The 19037-nt window shown below is 42.3% G+C and overlaps 1 protein-coding gene across 1 annotated transcript in view; it reads right to left on the reverse strand.

The window, feature by feature from the left end:
- Nucleotides 1-3630: 3630 nt before the first annotated feature.
- The window catches only part of gli1 (GLI family zinc finger 1), a 42503-nt gene continuing 27096 nt past the window's right edge, over nt 3631-19037 (reverse strand). The window contains exons 2-13 of the mRNA XM_057338925.1: nt 14824-14927; nt 11624-11823; nt 11432-11518; nt 11075-11273; nt 10761-10920; nt 10572-10673; nt 9418-9555; nt 9124-9273; nt 8876-9040; nt 8524-8760; nt 7932-8244; nt 3631-7777 (exon numbers count right to left, since the gene is read on the reverse strand). Coding sequence (XP_057194908.1) covers nt 5337-7777; nt 7932-8244; nt 8524-8760; nt 8876-9040; nt 9124-9273; nt 9418-9555; nt 10572-10673; nt 10761-10920; nt 11075-11273; nt 11432-11518; nt 11624-11823; nt 14824-14894 — 4263 coding nt within the window. The 5' untranslated portion in view covers nt 14895-14927 and the 3' untranslated portion in view covers nt 3631-5336. The remainder of the gene's footprint in view (nt 7778-7931; nt 8245-8523; nt 8761-8875; nt 9041-9123; nt 9274-9417; nt 9556-10571; nt 10674-10760; nt 10921-11074; nt 11274-11431; nt 11519-11623; nt 11824-14823; nt 14928-19037) is intronic.

The raw sequence follows: 19037 nt of genomic DNA on the forward strand, positions 1-19037 counted from the left end.
ACATTCTGTGGATATATGGGTCAATTCTTATTAGCTGTATGCATTAATTTGAATGTTCCGTGTTTATCTTAACGTCTTTAATACATGGTCCTGTACAGTCACTTTTATTAGGCTATATTTAATGAAAGTAAAAAAGCTATAATATAAACTTAAACATGTTGGTTAAGGAACTTTGTCTGGATGCATTTTATTTACTGTACTGAACTGTTCGTGCAAAAACAGGCTAGGCTAGATACTTATCCAAATGCTAAATAATACCTCTTGTAAATAATAATAAATAACACCTTCAATGTTTGCAAATGCAACATAGGCCTAATTTAAGGCAGTTTGGAATTGTAATATAGGCTATGCATTAAATCTAAACCTGGTACACGTGCTCGAAGATTAAACTCCACGAACGCTTTCATACGCAGGTATGTGTCTTAAAACGAATCGCACCTGTTCCCTCGGCCCCCCCCCCCCCATCAGCTCTTTTACTCCTGTTGATCGCTGTAGGAAGTATTGTATTGTCACCTCTTTTGTGAGAGTAATTGAACGGTAATCTGTTTAGCAACTGAAAAAGAAAAACATCAGAAAACGTCAAACACACCGTTTTAGGACCCCTACCTTGGCATTCACACGCACGACCCCCACGTTCACGCGCAGTGTCATGATAATGCCCGCGGAATACTTCCTGAGGTGCGCGAGGCAGGGAGGACCTTGATCCCCAAGAGCCCCCAAATAAATTACTTGTACCCTTTCAAAATTGTGCTAATGGTTAAACTTCACTCACAATTCACTAACATGCTTCTTTATTAGTAAAATAATCACAAATTTGAACGGCATTCATGCTTAAATCGTTTCACCAATCGTTTGTTATGACACGGTTTAATATAGGACAATTATAAAAATAATAGTAATCTATTTTTCAATTAAGGTTATTTTTCTGCATTTTGAAACAATAACTTTTGTCTCACGTCAGTTCTTTTCCCGGCTCGCGACAGAACAAAAGCGCGCCAACGAACTGTCTGGATTCTGAGGGGAAAATAACTTGCTTTTTTTTTAAAGCTGAAAAGATTTTCTTTCATGTGTCAAATATATCAGAAACCAAACCAACAACACTAAATATCACCACTAAATGACAAAGATTTAAAGGGTAAGGTTAGTAACCTATATTTAGTTTCTTTGGTTGTTGTTATGTTGTTTGGATATTTTAAGCTTTTTGAAATTGATACACAATGGTAATTAAGCACAGCTTTGTCCAGAATCCTTGCAAAATACTACCATGGTGTACCATGGTAAAGACATAACATACTTACATAACATTACTTTTTGTTTGTGAATCTGGGAAGAATATCTCATTTAAATAAAAACATGCTTTATTGGCACGTTGTGTTTGTTGTTTCTAATGGACATTTGTCTTTTTAGGGACATAAAGTGCTGTATTTCAGGTGGAGAAAGGCAAAGAAAAGGAGAAAGGGATGGGAGGTCACAGCCCTTTTGTCCAGGAAAGGAGATGGAATGGGTCATAAACCGACACCCTGCTGTGGACCCAAGTAAAGAAGAGGTGGGTGTATAGCAGAATAACACTTTAACTACCTCAATACAAAGAAAAGCTTTATTCACAATTTCACCTCTGCCCTTGCTAAAAAATGTTTTACACAAATGTAATAAACTGGATACCTTTGTCATTTTTAGGCACAGTTTGCCAGTGTGCGGAGAGGCTGAAAACAGCTATCAGACACAGTAAGTGGCACACTTGTTCACGGAGGGACGCCCTAGGGTGAGGTGTCCCGTGAGCTTGCAGGAGTTTGGCAGGGGTTCAGAGAAGGAGCAGGGGGAGGAGTCTGCTTAACAGCATATTAAACAGGAGTTAATTATATGCCAACTTTTGACAAAGAGAATGAAAAGCTTCGACTTGAATGGGAACGCAAGAAAAGAAGAGTCATTATGCCGGTTTCACTTCTTTGCATGTGAAAACCTCAGCGCTTATTTTGCCATTTCCATTTGTATCAGCAAGCTCGGCTCAGTAGATTGTGGCTTAAGTCGGGCTATAGATCAGAGCTCTGCTAAACCTTTGCACTCACTTTTTAGAGATTCATTCAACCACCGGTCCAGGCAAAGTGGATCTTCGTTACAGAAACGACTGGCACATTTACTTCTTCACTTATCTATATGCATCCTATAGGAGGTTTGTCGTCCTTTCAATGCTGTTTTGAAGCATCACAAAATACTACATACTAAAAAATATTTTTATGCTCGTCATTTTGAAATATTCTGATCTGCAGATATGACTCAGGTCCCTCAATGCAGGTCCATAGATTTCAATGTTACTGTATGTGAAAATGGGCCCCAGATTCGTCTCGTGTTAACGCAACAAATGAGCTTTAAAACTAAATCGTTCCTATTCAAATCAATGAATCTGTTTCCAATTTCGATACGCTTTTCAAACAACAGAGTATGAGAGCTAAAGCAAGAAGCGTAGAGGATCATAGTCAGTTTTCTAGAAAATAACAGATGGGGGAATTGAGTCAGCGGAGTTGGCGATGGCCATGTAGAGGGCAGGTCTTCATTGGTTAAATGCAGAAACCGTATTAAGATCTGAGGCCGACTCAGGGTACCAGGGACCAGGAGTCACTGCTGTATGCACACACACGCACGCACACACACACACGCACACACACACACGCACACACACACACGCACACACAGGCATGTAGTCAAATCTCTCTTTTGATCTTATAATTAGGGACAGGGAAAGGATAAGTATGGAGAGGATTATCTTGGTCAGAAATGTTCTCTTTGTAACTAAAGGAGGGATCTATTGTGCCAGTGTAACGTAAACCCTGTGTCTCAGCTGTTAGACACTACGACCGTGAGCTGAATGTTGGCGCCACCTAGAGGACAGTAACATGGTCCCACACCCCAAAAGTTGTAGTTCACCCCAAGAAAAGAACGTGGTCATCATTTATTTACCCTCATGCTGTTGAAAACTTGAATTTGACTCTTTTTTTCTGGGGAACACAAAAGAAGATATTTGGAGAAAAGTGGCTGTCGTTTGGGTACTGACATTCTTCAAAATATCTTCTTTTGTGTTCTGCAGAAGAAAGAAAGTCATGCAGGTTTGGAATGACATGAGGGGGGAGTAAATGATGAATGATTTTTCATGTTTTGGGTGAACTATCCCTGGAAAAATAAAGACACTTCTGTTTCAGACTTACATTCATTCAGTGGACAGCTTGGAAACACCCTGGGTTGTTGCTTTCTATCAAGGCAACACACATGAAAACGGGAAGTTGACAAATATACTGTCCTATAGTGACAGCAAAAACTGAAAAAAAACCCCGTTAGCAATATGTTACATTATTAATATTTATATTTAGCCTATAATATAAAATATCATAAAAAATATGTCTTCACGGTTAGTTTTCTTCAACTTTTTTTACAGCATAGGACACATTTATTTGTCATCTACCCAAGTACAGATTTTTACAGAAGGTTAAAAAACGAAATCTGTCAAAATAAGCTCATCAAAATATAAAATACAAGTTTGTCTTTAGCTTAAATCTACTTTTTTTGGAGCTGGTTCACGTGTGCTGTGTTCAAGAGTAAAAGCAAATATGAAACATCATAATATGACATAATTTTCTTCCATCACAGGCTCTGTTTATTTATAAACTGGTAAAATATAGTACCTTTGTACAAAAATGTAGAAAACGGTACGCAAAATATCACTCAGTTCTTTTGTAAATAGATGAGATAAATGCTAATATTATAAAACTGTTACGAACTTTTGCCAGCAAAAAAGTTTGAGTGAACTGTGAAAGATATAAAAACACACAGATATGCAAAAACCACAACATGTTTTTTTTCTTACTAAAAATAGAGGAAGTGATACAAAACAGAACTCCTTTACATTCTTTGTCACAGCAATACGGACGCACATAAGAATCCTGTGAGGGGATGCGCACTTTCTCAGTGCCAGTTTATCTTTGGTATGCCACAGAAACTAGATTTTCAAAGAGTTTCATTTATACTGCGTCCCTCTACAACACGTTCTTGAAAAAGGATTTTTCAAACCGGTTAGGCACAATGCATACAAAGTGTTGAAAAAACACTCGAAACCAATAACTTGACAAGTCAAGTAAGACCTTAAGCGAATGAGTATGTGAACGCAGATGTTAATAACTATGCAAACATGATTTAGTTACAGCGAGGGGTGCTATTTCGTACTCTATGGTCAGTTGCTAATTATTGCTAATTATTAGCTAATGATAACAGAATTTCGAAGGCAACTGTAGCGCCCCCTTGAGTATTGATGTTTGTTAATGCAATATTAACAAAAGAACACCACAATAACACAAGTACGCTGAATGAACTCATTCAAATCTAAATCGTAGCGACTGACCATGCGTTTGAATTTACGTTTGCGTACCTGTGTAAAGTACGTTTCTGGCCAAAATGACTTGTACCTGCACTGTACACTATATAGAATCTTTAAAATATATATATTTCATGACGTTCCTCAGCTCAGTGCTGTTGTCAGTGCAATGCGTGTGCATGCTAGCTTGGTTTATGTAGCGTAGACAAAGAAAAAATCTTACAAAAACGCAACTCAGTGCCGTTACCATTCATGTACCTGTCTGAAAGCAGACTAGTCAAATAAGCAGAAAACAAACACTAAACCTTTGAAGGAATCATAAGACACAAAATCTAAAAAGATAAGGTTAAAATACTGTCCTATAACCTGCCATTATGACGGTTAGCTCTGAGTTTTTGTTTTTAAGTAACACCCTTTCAGCCTTTCGCTTATACTCTGTGCTTGTGTATATCCATCCATCAGAGTATTTGTGTCGTTCTGACACAGTACATCTTCTTTCTGACATGTAGAACCTGTGAGAAATCAAACATTTTAGGCCACAGTGGTGAAAGGCACTTGTGTCCTGCCTCAACTAGTAGAGCGTGCCTACAACGTACCCACAAATAAAACGAGTTTCCTTTACATACTCCTATACTTTATATCCTGTTATGTGATGCTCAAATGGCTTTTCGCCAGTCCAAGTCAAGATATGTCTCAAGAGTTTATATCACCCATTTACAGTTCAACGCTTATATTTACATTTTAACAGATTTCTACCATAAACAGTCCCACAGTAGTGACTGGAATGCCCTTGGAATAACAATAAGGCTCCTGTGGTAGCGTTTAGCAACATATTTTACACAAACAAAACGATTACGTCAGATACACAAAATCTGTGAAATCCCATGTAGGGCACTGGAGCATTTCATTTCTGAGTCCACATGCTCGCTTTGGCCCATAGAAGAATAGTAGGACCTCCTTCAATTATATAAAGACTTTAAGACAGAGTGTTCAAATATTTGTTCTCTCCAACCAGAGATGTCAACACAGAGGTCATGTCCCCGACTGCCATATTGGATAGGCCGCTGGGAAGAGTCATGGATGTCTGGGGTGTGGTGAGACGAGAGGACGTCTGAGAGGAGCACTGGTGGTGTCCCATGGGTGCATTGATTGGACTGTAAGATGAAGGCTCTGGGTCATCAATAATGGACGAAAAGTCAATCTGAGCATTCTCCAAGTCCAGGTTCTCTAAGGCATTAGACATGGGTGCCGGGTCTGTCAGGTGCTGTTGGGCCAGGCACGGACCATCCTGGGGTTCCAACGTCTTCTCTATGTCATGGTGCATGTGAATCTGACCCGAGTAGTACAGGGGATTGTTGTTGTTGAAGTTTTCTGAATGCTGCTGCTGTTGCTGAACGGGTGGTAAGCGTACTCCTCTTCTAGGACTGGCGGTGGAGTGGACGGGACTCAGTTGTGGTGGGCTTTCCAGGTATGCTCCATTTGTCTGTTGAGAGAGGCTGTTCTGGCGACTTAGAGGCTTCCGTCCCTGAGGTGGACGGGGTACCATGTCCTGGCCATAGCAGGAGCTCTGGATATTACCTGTATGCTCTTTCATTGAACTGGGAATTCGATTATGCTGTGGACTCATCATGTTCTGGTTTGGGTAGCCTTGGTAACTGGTGCCATGATACTGGTTAGCTTGGGGACTGGGCTGCATCATTGCTGTTTGTCCTCCCATGTCCATGCCGTCTGGCTTCCCAGAGAGACCATCAGCTAGCCTCTGTTCCTGTTGCTGTTCCCACATAAGAGCCTGCTGAGACTGCACGTAGTTTCTCACCAACATTTCCTTCATTTGATGCAATGGCGTCTGCGACCTGCGGCTTTCCGCCAACGCAGAGCCAGCACATCCAAGACTTATTCCTCCACTTGTGAATGCTGCAGTCTGGCTCTGCTGCTGAAGACCAGCTTGTGTTCCCATCTGGCTGTGATGGAAGTCACAGTTGGCATTGGAGGTCCTTCCCATCAGGCCCTGTCCTTGTGACTGTGGTGGATATCCTTGCATGCTCCCAGTAAGGCGTTGCTGGTGTAAAGGTTTGTTGTTCTGGCAAGAGCTGGATCCTCCGATGGAGGGATGGAACTGCTCTGGTTTTATTGCTACTCTTTGATGGCTAGGGTTAGAGGTGGAGTCATATACATCCTGTTGAGGGTAATGTTGCCCTTGCATGCCTGCGGCCTGGTACTGCATGGTGGTCTGGGGGCTATGGAGCTGGTTGGTCGGTCCCCATGGCCCTGATCCATCGCTCGGCTGCCCCTGGCTGGGATAGTGTGGGCCAGAGGGGCTCAGTTGACAGGTGCTCATGCCATACTCAGCTTGCTGTAGAAGACTGTTTGCCATGTCGTTCTGACCCATTACCCTGGAGATACACATATCGTCACGCTGGCCCTGGTACTGACCTTGCATCTGAGATTGATAGACTTGATCCATGCATCCAAGGCTTTCTTGTCCAGGAGAGAGTTGACTGGCATTGTGAGGGTGGTGCTGCTGTTGCTGGTAGCCCATGTAGGCTCTGTCCCCACCCTGGATCATGTTGCCGTGTTCTCTGCCTTCTGCGGTGTTCCCGTGAGATTCCATGGCCATGGTTTCCATCATGACGTTTTCAGTTATGCTTGATGGTCGTGGTGAGTACATATGTCTGCTTACAATGGAGTCAGAGCCACACTGCTGCAATGCATTGCGCCGACTCATAAGCGAGACGTTACTCAGGCTGTTAAAGCGTTGCACTTTGGGCAAGCCCTGCGGGTCAGCCATCGAGCGTGCTGGATCACTGGCACGCCTTGTGTTGTTGCCAGGTGCCTGATGTGGGTATATCACTCCAGTGCCGTATTCAGCATTAGCACTGTGCCTTCTTGTGCCCCCTTGCTGCAGAAATGGAGGAAGAGGCTGGCTGTGGCATTCTCTTAGGAAACCAATGTGTCTGCCTGGGGTGCCAGGTTGGTCCATGTTGGGTAGAGGGGTGGGTGGTGGTCCGCCAGTTGCGGCTGCGTATTTAGCCTTTAAACTGTACTGCTGTGCAGGAGTGAGACTTTGTAGACCTGGCAATCCACCAGCGTTTTGACATGATCCAGGCCTTTGGCTGTTTTGAGAAGATAACTGGTCATTGGGTATGTCAGGCCCCATCACAGACTGGCAGTGACCGCTCGGACCAACTTGAGAGACATCACTGGAGCGTCTACTTGAGAGATAAGGCGAGATCATAGATGAACGTCGGCTCACTGTGTAGGCAGAGCTGAGGCTACTGGTGCCACTTCCACGCCGATCGTTTAGTGGGCATGACATACCCATCCCAACTCCTCCCGCCTCATGGACAGAGAGCTCCATTACTCGCCGGTTAGAGAGCAAGGGGGAGGGCGCACACATGCTAGTCATCTCTCCCGTTGCTGAAAGGAATTAACAACGAAGCTAGGTTAGCATAGCAATACATTTATATATTGCAAATATAAGTTGTGTCACTTTAATATTAAAGCATAATATTCAATAAATGTAAAAATCATTTGTGCAAGGTTGTTAGGTGCGTTTTGCTTGGTCTTGTACCTGAGAGAGCTGGAAGTTTATTTCCTGAATTCCGTCCAGGAGGTGTTGGTCGTCGAATCTGCTTCAGTTTGTCAATCTTCAAGTTCTCTAGCCTTTTTAAGGCTTGTACAGACATGCACATCCCTCCTGATCCAACACCACCGCTGGAGTCAACTGCACCAGTGTTCCCATTTTCCTCTTGTGTTGTCAGGTCCTCAAGACTGCCGGCTGCGTTGAGGTTCATCTCAACACCGCTGTCGTTGTTGTTGGCGCTCCCTAGCGGGGAACGTTCGCTGCTGCAGGACGACTGTCCGCCAGGGCTTGGTTGGGATTTCTTCGGGAAGAAGAGGGAACAGAATGAAACTCTGACTTTAAGGTTTTACTTCTTACACAAGTAGATATCCGCTACAGATACATCTTTGAAGAAAATGAAGAAAATATAATGAGCTTTTGTTAAAGGAATAGTTCGACCAAAAATGGTCCCCATTGACTTGACCATAGTAATTTTTATTAGCATAAAATGGGGACTATGTTTTGGGTGAACTATTCCTTTAACGATGGTTAAAAAAGACAGGGAAAAATATCCAGCTAACGGCGTGTCTACAAATCTTACCAGTGTGGATTCTGGAGCAAGTAATTTGCAGTCTTCTCTGCTTCGTTCCTCTTTCTCTATGAGCAGTTCAGGACCTGCAGGGGTTATTCCAGATCCTGGAGGACGTGGGCCGGTGTCCCCTCTGTGCTTTTTAGTGATGTGAGCCTCAGGTCCATGTACCGTCTTCACATGCTTTCTTAAAGAGCTCGGGTCAGTGTAGCGCTTCGTGCAGCCAGGAATCTTACAGACGTACGGTTTCTAAAGGACAGAAGTAGGAGAGTGTGGTTTAAAAAAAGTAATGCACAGAAAAAAATGACAACACAGGTATTTATGTGTATACAGTGTGTACAGTGGTTGAAGAATGCTTTTATACCTCATTGGAGTGTGTTCGGTTCTGGTGTTTGGCGCGGTCTGAGGCGTTGGAAAATGCTTTGTTGCAACCCTCGTGTTCACACACATAAGGTTTCTCGCCGGTGTGCGAGCGCAGATGAGTCTTCAGGTTCTCAAGGCGAGAGTACGCTTTATTACAGCCTTCAAACTGAGACACACAGACACACATTTACAAAAAATAAAAATAAAACAGGACACTGACCGACAAACGGACAATCTACGCATACTCACAGTGCACTTGTGAGGTTTTTCTCCAGTATGTCTGCGCATGTGGACGACAAGCATGTACTGAGCTTTAAACGGCCTCTGTTCTCGAGAGCAGTCTTGCCAGTGACACACAAACTCTTTCTTCTCTCCGTGTATGTGCTCATTATTGATGTGCTGTTGAAGACGAGACAAATTGATTTCTTTGACACTTCTGATTTCACTAGCATAGTTTGCTCCTGAAAATCCGTGAGCTGAATTTGTTCACGTTGAGCATTTTTACTATTACAGTAAAAGGAAATCTGCTTCTCTTTGGCTTACGTGCACGAGCTGTTCCTGGGTATCAAACTCTTTACTGCAGCTCTCCCAGTGACAATTGGTCTCATAAATGGCCTCTGGTTCTGGTTTCTCCTCCTTATCGAGATCATCTCTACCCTCTAGTAGACCCAAAAGAGGATCCTGTGAAAAACAGAACATAGTTTGGGACACAGTGCAAAGCAAAAATGTGAAAACTAGAGATGCACCGATATTACATTTTTGCAGCGATATTACAGCCTTCCTGTAGCTGAGTGGTAAGAGCATGGCGCTAACAACGCCAAGGTCGTGGATTTGATCCCAGGGGATTGCACATACTTAGAAACAAATGTAAACGATAGTGTAATGTAAGTCGCTTTGGATAAAAGCGTCTGCCAAATGCATAAATGTAAATTTTCTCCCCGATACCGATAGCAAATTATTCAGGGTGATTTCTGCAAATACCGATACTGAAGATTAAATTAAACTTTCTGAATGTTATTCATTCATATTTGCCTATATATTGAACTAATATTGAACATCATACTGGTGATATTTCTAAACGTTTTCTATATTCAGAGCTCAAATTTATTGCATTTTCCTGTCCTCTTTTAAGTGAAGTGAAAGTGACCTATTAGTCAGATATGGTGACCCATACCCGAAATGTGACCTCTGCATTTAACCCATCCAGAGAGTAGTGAACACACGCACAGCAAGTGGTGAACACACGTACACCTGGAGCAGTGGGCAGCTATCACTGCAGCGCCCGGGGAGCAAGTAGGGGTAAGGTGCCTTGCTCAAGGGCACCACAGTCGTTACCCGCCGGCCCTGGGAATCCAACCGGCAACCTTCTGGTCACGAGTCCGACTCTCTAACCATTAGGCCACGACTGCCCCTTAATTGACATATCGGTCCTGACCATTTTTAAACTATCGGTTTAAGCCGATTGTTGGCCGATATATTGGTGCACATCTAGTTAAAAAACGAATTTCCAGATTTTAATTTACGTACTTGACGTACTAAGATTGTTGTATGATTGAGAGAATGCAAGCACTGCCTCAATCGCTATGCAGAGAAAGCTTGAAGTTGTCACGACAAAATCGCATAGTATAGTGCACAAACACACAAATGCAGTTCCAAAAATTCGCCTTTGTGATGCACAATGGGTTAATTTTCATTACCTGGGTTCCAGAGGACGATGGACTCGCCACATCTCCTTCTGAATGTTCCTCCAGATTCTTAATGCTGTCCATCACGCTACCCAAAACAGGTTCGGTCTTCAGCTAAAGATTCACACATGCAGAAAAACCGTGTTAATTCTAACTCTACGGCGAATGCTGTATGACCGAACGAGATGGGAGGAATCTCACGTGTGTGTGTTTCGGAGTAACGTGAAGTCTGGGGTTGTGCGGGGCCAGGCGAAGTGAAGGTCCATGGCAGGATGGAGTAGGGTGACTGTGTGGACTGCTGTAAATGTTGCCCTGAGGTCGGGACTGGTAGTTCATTGAGCTCGAATAACCCAGTGATGGACTGTAATTGTAAGGAAGAGAAGTTAATGAGATGATAAGGAAGGTTCTGTTGACATCTGAACATTATTTGATCTAATAATCGTGCGTATATGTACGACTTGCATCATACGGCATAAATGTCGTAGCGCAGAATTGTGCAACTCTGGCATATTTACCTCATGGAACCCACAGACAGATGCCCATATGAGCTTGCAGCGTTTTGCCCACAGCGAGAGTTCACAAACGCCACCAGCGAGTTGGGAGATGTGCGTATAACCGTCTGCAGGTCCACGCTGGCGTCGGACAGGGGAGAAATGGACAGCGCACGCTTCTTACTCAGCTTTAACATGGAGCGGGGTGTAGCGAAACACGAGGCTGTTAGACACAGTAATCATTTGTTTAGTGTTACGTTTTAGAAGTAAGAAGTGCAAATGAGATATGGCAGATCGCTTTAAAGACCGTACACAGGTTGTCACGGCTTAGAAATCAAATGAAATGGAAGTGACTGAAAAACAGTCGGTTGGGCGCCTCACCGTCTCTTGAGCCCATGTGCTCTGATCCCAGCTGGCTGTGATGCGATGACATCATGTTCTGGTTACAGTAGGGGGCACCGCTGCCACCTTAAGAACACACAGTGTTAATCATTCTTTATAATAGACATGAACAGAAAGACACATTGTACATCAAGCTTTTTTAAAGAAAGGGTCAAATGAGTTCAGACCCACCCTCTGGCGGAGGCATACTGCGATGTCCCATCATGCTGTGGGGTGGGGGTGCATGTGGCGGCCTCATGTAGGGATCCATGCAGGCTCCGGGGGTCATGGAGGGGTTGTACATGTCTCTGCTGTCTGCTGACTGACCACCGGGGAGCGCCACACACGCAGATAACCTCTCACTGTATTGAGATCTTGCTGAGGGAGCCAGTCTGCACACACACAGATTACTTTAGCATATTATTTAATTCAATATTCGTTTCTAAAAAAACAATAATGTGTTTCCTTTGCGGTATTTGAGATCTGAAAACACTGCAGACCAGTTTGTCCACTTTTTGGACAACCAAATAAAAACATACATACTGTATTTTGATGTTGTAATTTGGGAGTACATAGGTCATAAGATCAGGAGGTTTGTTCGCATCAATATAATCAAATATTTAAACTGAAAACACTGTGTGTGAATGCAGATTTTTAAATTTGAACTCATGACATGAATCGTTAAAATTCCTCCTTTAGCTCCTCTCCTTCTTAAGGAAAAAACCTTACGATACGTGGGACACGATCACATGCAGACTTGCGTTACCTCGTCTCAAACGGCTTCAAATATTAGGTTTGTCGGACATTATGCAGTGCTGCGCAGTACCGCAGGAGTTATTTAAATAGCTCTCGTGTTACTTAAGCGGATGGGTCTGCGCAACACGCGCATGAAGTCGAACACATAATAAATCACAAACTTAACATTACTCTATATTGTGATGAGAGAGTGTGTGCTTTTCTTACCGTTTACCTCAAATCAGTCGCATCATAATAATGTTAGTGTGCTTCGGTCCAGATCGTAAAGTGAGGACAGTAGGAGTGGGGACAGTATCGCTTGTGCACAGATGCCCGGCCCTAGGAGCGTAAATGATTTGGGTCTCATCGGGCTAGGATTGAAATGCAATACGACAAATGTAACGACAAATGATATTGTCGTTGTATATCCAAAATGATCTCATTGAGGACAATATTTCATAAACGGCAACGATCTGGTAACATTTTCTGTAACACCGGAACTGTTCATTTACCTGGTCGACAGTGACTTTCTGGCTCTTTAAAACAACTTTTGGCGTCTTTCAATATGCGAGTGAGGTGCCCGATAATAACATATTTATATGGTATGGAGTGCTTGTTAGCTAGGAAATTCATTTAAAATGTTGCATTTATAGCCTAATATTGCTTTTATCCTAAAGTATGCATTGCTATTATTAGTGTCAGTATTTTTTGGGGGAGTTTATATCGTTTAATTTAAGGCATTATTTTATTAGCTTATTTTTAGAACAGTCCTTTTGTGGTTATGTTCAGCATTATTTCGCATAATTTTAATTCCTGTTTTTATGCATTTATGCCGCTTTAGAGCCGCATTAACGGTCTGTATCAATACACATTTATGTCGCTTCACATTCGGTTTCTGCGCCGCCTTTGCTGTGTAAAGAGGCAATAAGACCGCCCAAATGTATACGCAAGTAAGGTGTGCGTACCTGTCAGTACAATTGCTTTGGAACCTGATGTTCCAAATATGGTAAGAGGTGTTACATTTGCGTCACACGCTTGCAGTATTCTACCAATCACTACGCACTGGTTAACTGGCCAATCATAGCACACCTTGCTTTTCAGAGCGATGAGCTTTTAAAAAATCTGAGCGTTTCAGAGAGGCGGGGCAAAGAGGAGATACAAATATGCACGTTATGACATTGCATTACATCGAAAACAAACAATAATATTCGTTTCAGCCGTGTCATATGACCCCTTTAAAAGTGGAGAACAAGTCCAGGTTTAATTGTAATGCATGGTTATGGCCACTACGAGGCGCCACAACCTCAAGATTTTCCACAAACCACATCTGAGGAAAGACTCAAGACATACCAGTGGGAATCCCCAACATTCTTCTTCCCGTCTCTCTCTCTCTCTCTCTCTCTCTCCTTGTCTGACTCTCTCTCTTTGATTCAAGATTTAAATAACTTGGTCTCTGTCTATTTCTCTCATCTCTTCTCATCGTCATCATATTTTGTGATGGTGTCTCTGACGATTCACCACAGCGTGTGTGTTCTGCAGCAGTCTAATCTTCTCACACTAATCCAGCACGTCTCACTCGCTCTCTCCCCCGAACCTCTCTCTCTCTCTTTCTGGTCACACTGTTGTATCCCTTATCTTTTTGTTGGATGAGAGTAGCAATTGTTCACTGAAATGTTAGTTGACCTGTTTTGGTGACCAATCAGTCATTATTTACTCAACCTTTTCTTGTTACACACCCTAAAAAAACTACGTTTTTAAAGAATCCAGGTGTAAAGATTCAACATAAACTATGGTTGGGATTATAAGTGAATAAACTTCTATATCTGGGTTTGTTCAGCACACACATCTCTGATATGGCTCCAGAAGATGTGGAATATAGTCATACAAACTTATTAACGTTGCAGACACATTTATACATTTGTTGGCCCATTTCGGTCCTTAGATTTATTATGGGCAATTTTTTGTTGTTTTTAGTGTTTCATGGGAAAAAAGTCATATAGAATATACATAATTTATAAAGTAAAATAAGTAGAAATATTAAAGTTGTTGTGGCAACGTTTAGGTAAAAGCAAGAGTATTATTAACTGATTTAAAAGTTCCTAAAACCCAGCGAGGCTATAACGATGTGATCTGTTGGACAAAAATGCATTTTCCACCTTTGTTTTGGGGATGAAATGACTGAATAAAGTCTCTCTCTGAGGTAACCCGAGTCTGGTGTGGTCAGTCATGTGGAGAGTTTCTGCTCTCTGACCAGTAATAAGCAGCTGTCATAGGGAAAGTGGGCGAGAGACAGAGAGAATCTCAGAGAGAGAGAGCGAGCGAGGCTGACGCCGCTTCAACATGGGTGGCATTCAGCAGGAGGAGGAGGGCTGGGGGAGGAGGAGCGAGCGAGGGGAGATTTCTGCATCAGTGAGAGGAGAACTGCCAAACTTACAGGCCTCGCTGTATCCCGACCGCGCTGTCAATGCGCCTCCATCATGACATCATTGTTTTTATGAAGAAGTCATGTTTGGAAAGGAAAGGAGAGTCGAGAAGTCCCTGCTGATGCTTGAAAACTTAAAGTACCAAGATTTCTTTGTCGCACAAACCGTATGTTCAGCAACGACACTATTTGTGTGGCAGTAAATCAGTTGTATTTGGAAAAGAATGGCTCTCACCCTCTGCTTGGTTGATGGGCAGTGTTGTCGTAGTGGTACAGCCCCTGGCGCGGCTGCATATCCACTAACATTGAGACGGGCACGGCTTGTACACCCACGGACCCCTGTGACAACAAATGGACACGTTACAAACCCGTATATATAAAACACACATCAATGAGAACACATTTCATATGCTTCAAACCTTCCGATCCATTTTGTCACTGAAAATGAAAATTCTCTCATCATTTATTCGCCTTCATGTCATTCCAAACCTGTACGAGTTTCTTTCTTCTGCAAAACACAAAAGAAGATATTTTGAAAAACGTCGGTTACCAAACGACACGGACGCCCATTCACCTCCATTGTATGCACAAAACCACTGAGACATTTCTCTAAATATCTTCTTTTGTGCTCCGCAGAAGAAAGAGTCTTGTGCAGGTTTTGAACCACACGTTGGCGAATGAACGGTGACAGAACTTTCATTTTGGATGAACTATCCCTTTAAGAGCATGAGTGTGATTTTAACTCATGTGCATGTGTGTAGGTGTGGATCCGGTAACGTGTGCTAATGAGTTTCAGGCGCTAAATAGAGATCTATTATGAAGTCACAGCTGCCTGGTCCAATAAATACCAGGAGGGCGGTCTCTTACACACACACACACACACACACACACATGCACGCTGAAGCACATATGGACACACACCTGTCAGAACGCACAGGGATTGACCGGACAAGAACTCAGAAACGACATGTCATTTAAAGTTAGCGTGTGTTTGTGTGCACCTGTACGTAGACTACACGTTAACAGCAGGAATGATTAACGTGTTACACAAAATCATCTCTATTTAGCATTTCAGGGAATGAAGCAAACACTTTTCAGCCCAGCAAAATAAAACAGATTACATATTAAATTACTGTAATTACTCTGAAATGTAATTAGTTATGAGGGTCACAAATGGTATTTTTTGTATATTACAATTATTTGTATTACAAACAATTATTTGTATTATAAATTAATTACAATTATTAAAGGGACAGTCCACCCAAAAATGAAAATTCTGCGATCATTTACTCACCCTCAAATTGTTCCAAACCTGTATAAGTTTCTTTGTTCTGCGGACCACAAATAACGATATTTGGAAGAATGTTAGCAACTGACATTTCTGAGGCACCACTGACTACCATAGTAGAAAAAAGTTGTATATTTTTTGTCCTGTTGACAAAAAAAAGAAGATATTTTCAAGAATTTAGGAACGCAAACAGTTCTGGGGCACCTTTGACAACCATTTTATTTTTTTCTACAATGGTAGTCAACAGTGCCTCATAAATGTCAGTTGTTAACATTCTTTCAAATATCTTTTTTTGTGTTCAGAAATGTATACAGGTTTGGAACAACAGTTTGGAAAGTAACTCATGACAAAATCTATACTTAATTTATAATTTATAATAAATCTATAATTTATATACTTGCTTACAAAAATAACCATGGAATTACTACATTACCAAAGTTTAACCAAAGTAACCACACATTGACCACCATTTCACTATAGTAACCATATAACTATCATTTTTGTAGAAAAACGATCGTAAACCAAATGGTGAACAATCCACCAAAATACTGGTAAATGGTTAATACTTTTACTATGGAAAAAAACATTGTAATTTTCATGAGAGAGTCTCAAAGTCCTGATTATGTCCATTCTGACTTAAACATGTCTGTCTGTCTGTGATGGTTCGAGTATAAATATTGCAGACAGACAGAAGGCTCGTAAATAGTGTTAAAGTCTCCGACACTCTCATCCGCAACGACTTTTTCACTCTCTCTCCCTTTTCTCTCGTTCTTGGCTCAGTGCTTTTCTCGCTCCGTCTCTCTTCCCAACCCCCATTCCCTCCGCCGTTCCCTCCCTCCCTGCCGGTCGAGGTGGGTGTTCTGGCTGTTATGACTTGGAGCGGATAATGGCAGCCCTAATGTAGCCAGCCGCTCCTGATGTGGCCCAAAGAGAGGAGAGAAAGGGCCGGGCTTGGGCTCGGGCCAAACGCTGCGAGATTCCGCCTCTTTTTTTCCCCGTCTCTCCCCACTTCTGCAGTACTGTTGATTTTTTCTTCAATGGTGAACTTTGTTTTCCAATTTTGCCATTGTTTTTATAACCCGACTCAACCCTCAAACCACCCTAAACGGAATTCCTCAGACTCAGATATTCGTTTCGTTTCGTTCCGTCCGCTAGGCATCAAACTCAAGCCGAGGGTCGGGGGAACACAAATGACTGCTGGACGTGACGTACGCAAGCCAAAGTATCAACAAGAACGTTGGTCAGTCATCAGTCCGATTTTTGCAGCTTTTTGGAGTCTGAATGCTCTTAAGAGTCTGTTGACCGATGCAACATTGTACATTTGGCATTCATCCACCTGTTACCTAAACACAAAAATGTCTTATTAAACACAGACTCAATAGCTAAAGGTGCATTGATAAGATTTGGCCGACATTATATTTAAAGTTGTTATATTGTTATATTCAAAGTGTGTGTTACCTGGGATTTGCTTTGCTTATTTTATACAGAGAAGTAAAACACGTTTATAAAGGTACAATTTTATAGTGTTAAATCAGCAGATGTTGTGATGGCAACCATAAACTGTTTCATGGAAACGTCGCTGAAAAAGGGCGTCTTCCTTTTTCCAACATCTGTTCCCAGCCTCTCTTTCCTAACCTTTACCTCTCTTTCTCTCTTTCTCACTCTCTCCAGACTGACCGCCCATCCTGTGCCGTCCATACCTGTGGTTTCCTGTAACCCCCACCCACCCCCAAAATCCTCACACCTCCGTCAGCTCTCGCTTGCTTGCCTTTCCACAAAACGTGTTTATAATTTATAACGTTATTAGCTACACATTCACATTCTTATCCTTTCTCTCTCTCTCTCTGTTCTGTGTGTAGTTAATGTCTTCAGGCATTTACTGTATCAGGATATTAATGTGCAAAAGTCACAAACTTCTCTTTGAACTCTATATGAGGACTGCAAGAGTAACACGGGCTGGAAGGATGAAGCAGGAAAACTGCTCCACCAAAACGCTCACAGCTGGAACACAGCTGCACTGCACACACACACACACACACACACACACACACACACACACACACACACGATTTAGAATCTTCGTGGGGACTTGTCTTAAGCATAATTTATGGTCGTGCGTAGGACCTGCGTCCGTAGCTACGCCATAGGCTGTGCATAGCTCTGCGTAGCCTGACGTGCACCTCTATCCTCTATAAAAGTGTAACAACGCGTCAACTCAACGCGGACCCCAAGCGCTGTGATTGGTCTGTTTGAACCCATCCCTCATGTAAAAAAACTCATGTTTACTCAAACGCATTTCTGAATGAATGATGTAAGTAAATGATTTGTTTTTCTGTATTTAAAGCTACAGTTTGTAAAAAAAACGCCGCTAGAGGGCGCACAATCAAAACAACAACAATGGCATAGCTTGATGACGCTGTGAAGGAGCGTGGAATGATGGGATCTGTTGTCTTCAACTCCACCGCTGATGGCCATCAATCAGACGGTAACGAGAAATCATGAGGTAAAGTAATAAAGTTTTATAAATGTTGCGTATAATTGTGGTCCATAAATAAGTGACTGCTCGAAACAAGCTAGTGGCTTGCTAGACGCTAGACACTACTTCCGCATTTGTCCACGACACTGTTGTCATGCGGTTTCTAAGTCAGTAAAGGCGGTAACATAGGGTAACGCAGATATGACGCCATTGACAGGCGACTGCACAGCCCCGTGTCACTGTTGAGAATGCCGATTTTCTCACGATTTACAAGAAGTTGGAAACATTTGAGATATTGTAAGTACTCAGCTGAACAAAATATATAATAATGGCCTAGGGGTTTTTTGATATTTTTTCTGAAAAATTGTTACAAACTGCACCTTTAACATCTCAAACTGCAACAAAAGTGACTGTGTACTTTCCGCTATCACTGCTAATGCTTCTCAAACGAGCTGCTTCTTCTTCGCCTCTTGTCTTGGTTCAGGGCTGTACGTTAACTTTTTTTGCCCAAAGCACTGGTGCTACAGAGGTTTAAAGTTTTGTAGCACAGGCCTAAAAGTTGTAGCACAAGTATAAAACGTATGCTGTCATCATAAAAAAAAAATGCAAGTGCAGTTCATCACATGACATTAATGTTACATACAGATGGATTAATTAGGACCATAAAATTAGTTTACGTAAATTT

Source organism: Triplophysa rosa, linkage group LG7 (genome assembly GCF_024868665.1).
Source record: "Triplophysa rosa linkage group LG7, Trosa_1v2, whole genome shotgun sequence".
NCBI classification, from domain to species: Eukaryota; Metazoa; Chordata; class Actinopteri; order Cypriniformes; family Nemacheilidae; genus Triplophysa; species Triplophysa rosa.